At 36.2% G+C, this 3,877-nt stretch overlaps 1 protein-coding gene across 1 annotated transcript; it reads right to left on the reverse strand.

Annotated features, from left to right (window-relative positions):
* Positions 1 to 315: 315 nt before the first annotated feature.
* LOC113782479 lies at positions 316 to 1,729 on the reverse strand. Its single transcript, XM_027328371.1, has 4 exons — positions 1,280 to 1,729; positions 908 to 1,136; positions 687 to 782; positions 316 to 533 (listed from the first exon to the last, which is right to left on the reverse strand). The coding sequence occupies exons 1-4, from the start codon at positions 1,727 to 1,729 to the stop codon at positions 316 to 318; spliced, it is 993 nt and encodes a 330-aa protein (XP_027184172.1).
* Positions 1,730 to 3,877: the final 2,148 nt, after the last annotated feature.

The following is a 3,877-nucleotide window of genomic DNA, read 5'->3' on the forward strand; positions in this document are numbered from 1 at the left end:
GTGCATGGCAATTGAGTATGGAATGGGTTAATAGGGGTTTTGGTAGAGAAAATGATTATGATGATTTTTTTTTATTTTCTTTTTTGTTGTTTGTTTTTTTTGTTGTTTGTTTTTCTTTTTTCTTTTTTTTCCCTTTTTTTTTTTTAAAAGCAAACCTGCAAAAATGAGAAAAATGCACATTAAAATACTAGAAAATAAATAATTCATTAAATAGAAAAATCTTGAGAAAATATTAAAAATTGACAAAAATTTGGTGTCTACACGCATCACACTAGTATTAATACACAGCAATCATTCGCTACAAATCCCTCACCTTCATCTTGCACTCCGATACGCATTCCACATTCCATTTGCCATTTCATCTCTCATTTCATGCCATTCGTTGACCTCTTGTTGTGAGGCACTTAAGGGTTGAATTTCTGGCATTGGTGGGACCCCACCTTCTCCTTCGATATCCATCTCCTGATCATGATCATTGAATATGTTATCATCTGGCAATTCATCCCGTATGAAATTGTATAGAGTACAACAAGCTATCACCACATTTATTTGTGTACTCATATAAAAATTAGGTACAGGACCGTGCAGGATGGTGAATCTCATTTTAAGCACCCCAAAGCATCTCTCAATTACATTTCTAAGTGATGAGTGACGAGTATTGAAAAGTTACTTCAGGGAGGAACAACCACATCCGCCCTGAGCAGGTTGTCGAGGTGTTCCACGATAAGGTGCAAGAAATCCAGGAATATTTCTATATGCCGAGTCCACAAGGTAGTATTTTCCTACAAACAAAGTGAAATGAAGGTCAAATATAAGTAAAAGTACACTACTTGTTACCTCCTGAATATTTTCATACTACTATGGAAGCATATAATTGGACAAAAATTTGTAAAATATTGTCGTGCACTTGGAGGGGGCATCGGAAAATGTGTAGGTCCTGTTAGTGCTCCGTCCAAGACGCGTGCATCATGGGCGCTTCCTTCCCAACCAGCATAAATATATGAAAAGCGCATATCAAAATCGCAAATGGCTAGTACATTTTGAGTTGCTTGCCCATGCCTATGCGTATACGCCGCTTGCTGCCCAGGTGGTGGATGTGCTGGAATATGTGTACCATCTAATGCACCTACAACATTCTAGTAGATTTGATATGCTAGTTAGTTGGTAAGTGCATAATAAAGTTGGACACGATCATTGAATATTGATGCTTGAGTGTTGGTACAAATGGGTAAGTCATACTTTATACTACTTGAATAAATTTGGTTTAACAATACTTTACCGTAAACCACTGGACAAATCTCCTATCGATATAAATCTTTGGATGAACCTCGTTCTGTCCTCTCGGTTTTATGAGAATTTTTCCCAACTCACAAAGCCCCCGTAACACCTCATGAATGTTCCTGTAGATGGTCTCCGGGGAATGTTGGAATTGTTCAGCGAGGCTTCGCATTCGATGATTGTGACTTAACATAACTAATGTCATGCACACTGCTTCCTCTATGAGCACTCTTTTCTGGGGATTTTGTGGTACATATCCCCCACTCACAAGAATGTCACATAAGCGCATGAAAGAATCCACCGTTATTCTACAGTTCTCAAGTACTCTTGCAGGATGGCCATCAATCAATTCTTGCACATACGCACGGCCACTTAGCATGTTGTTTCTGCATGGTAAAGGCAATATATATCTTGCTAGACGTTCAGTCACAGGGTTGAATAGAATAACCATTGCCCATTGGATGAGTTCCCAGTCGTCGTCATCATCATCAGCATTATTCGAAGACGATCCTCAAGTATTCCAACTGTTATCCATACTTCTATTTTGGCCGCCTATGAAACCTGGTACACCATGGCTCAAAATGAAACTTTAGCTAATATACTAAACGAATGACTCCAAAGTCACATATAACTGGGCCTGTAGAATATAGTAATACACAAGTTGCTTAGCTAATAAATTTTTCTAGTTTAGCTGAATTTTTAAATAGATTTAGCTAATATACCTTAGCTTAGACAAAGTAATTTAGTAGTCATATTTTTTAATAGTAAAAAAAATCAAAAGTAATTTTAATAGTAATATACCTTAGCTAATATTTTTAATAGCTTAGCTAATAGACCTTAGCTAATAATTTTTTAATAGTAAAACTAACCGAAAGTACTAGACAAGTGGAATGGGCCGTGTCTTCTGCATTTGGCCTTTATAGCACTAGACAAGTTTGTGGCTAAAGTTGGACGCCTCTCTGTTGCAGGTTCAACGGAGGATGCTAATAAGCTTATATCAATTGCCAGAGACTTAAATAAAGCACTAGGGGATGGAAAACTAGAAGATATCAACCCAAAACTTTTGCAGTATTTTGCCTTTGGTGCCCCAGCTGTTTTGAATCCCATGGCTGCCATGTTTGCTGGTATTGTTGGTCAGGAGGTTGTGAAGGCATGCTTTGAAAAGTTTCATCCTCTTTTGCAGGTGGGACAATTTGTCTTTGTTAATAGTAAAAATAACCAAAAGTAATTTTTATAGTAATATACCTTAGTTAATATTTTTAATACCTAAGCTAATATACCTTAACTAATATTTTTAATAGCTTAGATAATATACCTTAGCTAATATTATTTAATAGTCAAAAAATCAAAAGTAATTTTTATAGTAATATACCTAAGCTAATATTTTTAATAGCTTGGCTAATATACCTTTGCGCCGCGAATATACCTTAGCCAATATTTTGTAATAGTAAGAAAAAACAAAAGTAATTTTTATAGTAATATACTGCCAGTAATATATATATTGGCTAATAATTTTGCAACTCGGTAGGATGGCGTTTGATTTGACAGGTAGACGAGATGTATATATTCTCTCTCTCTATATATATGGTCAACCTGGAGTTTGTAACCCGACTCCATAAAATAATTTGAACTTCAGTTGCATGTATGTATATATATATATATATATATATATACTGAATAGAAAAATTACCAACATGACAGATATTTATGAATAGAAATTAATCACCTGTCCTGGGCTATGGCAAGAGCCTGTTTCAGGAGCAAAAAGGCCGTTGATGAACCAGAATTCCTATGGCTTGAACGCTGCTGGATTTCTGAAGTTAGTAGCTAGATATGGGAGGCATGTACACACTGCTATAAACTTATGGCTTTATAGAAATTTGACAGTTCTCATGGAACTCAACCAATTTCACCTACCGACATAAACATGTTGACACACTTTGAATGGCCACGACTGGTTACATAAATAAAGCTGCAGCCAAATAGTGTATTGCATGTCCGAAACTATTTCTTATTGATAGATCACCGATGCTCGGACAAATAAGCACGCGAAGATAGCAGTGATAAGAACTTAAAGGGGCCATTGAACATATAAACCAAGTATTCGGATATCCCGTGAACGTCCAATTCCTGCAAAGAAGCTAGTGGCCAACATAGCCACTATATAACCCGCAATCAAAAGAAGGAAAAGAATCTAGCATACTAGTAGTCATATGCAAAGCTGCCGGGGGTTCAGATATGGGCCTGTACTATTTTCCTACAAAAATAGTAGTCATAAGCTTTTTACCAAAAAAAATATCAGATGTCATGTGTGGGTGTTAGTGGTCCATACTTGTCATATATAATATCAATTGCTATTGGAAACCATCTTCTGTACATTCAAATATATACAGCTACTTAGAGATGTTAAGACAAAGGATCTTTATATATATTAATACAAATGTCAATTAACAATTCATAACAATAAGCAAAGGATATGAACGTGAGAGCAAAGGAAAAGCTGGCAATGAACCATGAATGAAAGTTGCACATGAATCCTTTGCGGCCATAACCTCATCCAATCAACTAAGGGACCATCCAGCCTCCCTGTGTAAAGAAA

This window comes from Coffea eugenioides, chromosome 9, assembly GCF_003713205.1.
Source record: "Coffea eugenioides isolate CCC68of chromosome 9, Ceug_1.0, whole genome shotgun sequence".
Classification (NCBI taxonomy): Eukaryota; Viridiplantae; Streptophyta; class Magnoliopsida; order Gentianales; family Rubiaceae; genus Coffea; species Coffea eugenioides.

Excerpts from the sequence above, each read along its gene's own strand:
- LOC113782479 (XM_027328371.1), bottom strand. The coding sequence starts at position 1,729 with ATGGTTATTCTATTCAACCCTGTGACTGAACGTCTAGCAAGATATATA. Across the intron at positions 1,137-1,279 it reads GATTTGTCCAGTGGTTTACG|AATGTTGTAGGTGCATTAGA; the intron begins GTAAAGTATTGT and ends CAAATCTACTAG. Across the intron at positions 534-686 it reads ACCTGCTCAGGGCGGATGTG|CTTGTTGTACTCTATACAAT; the intron begins GTTGTTCCTCCC and ends ATGTGGTGATAG.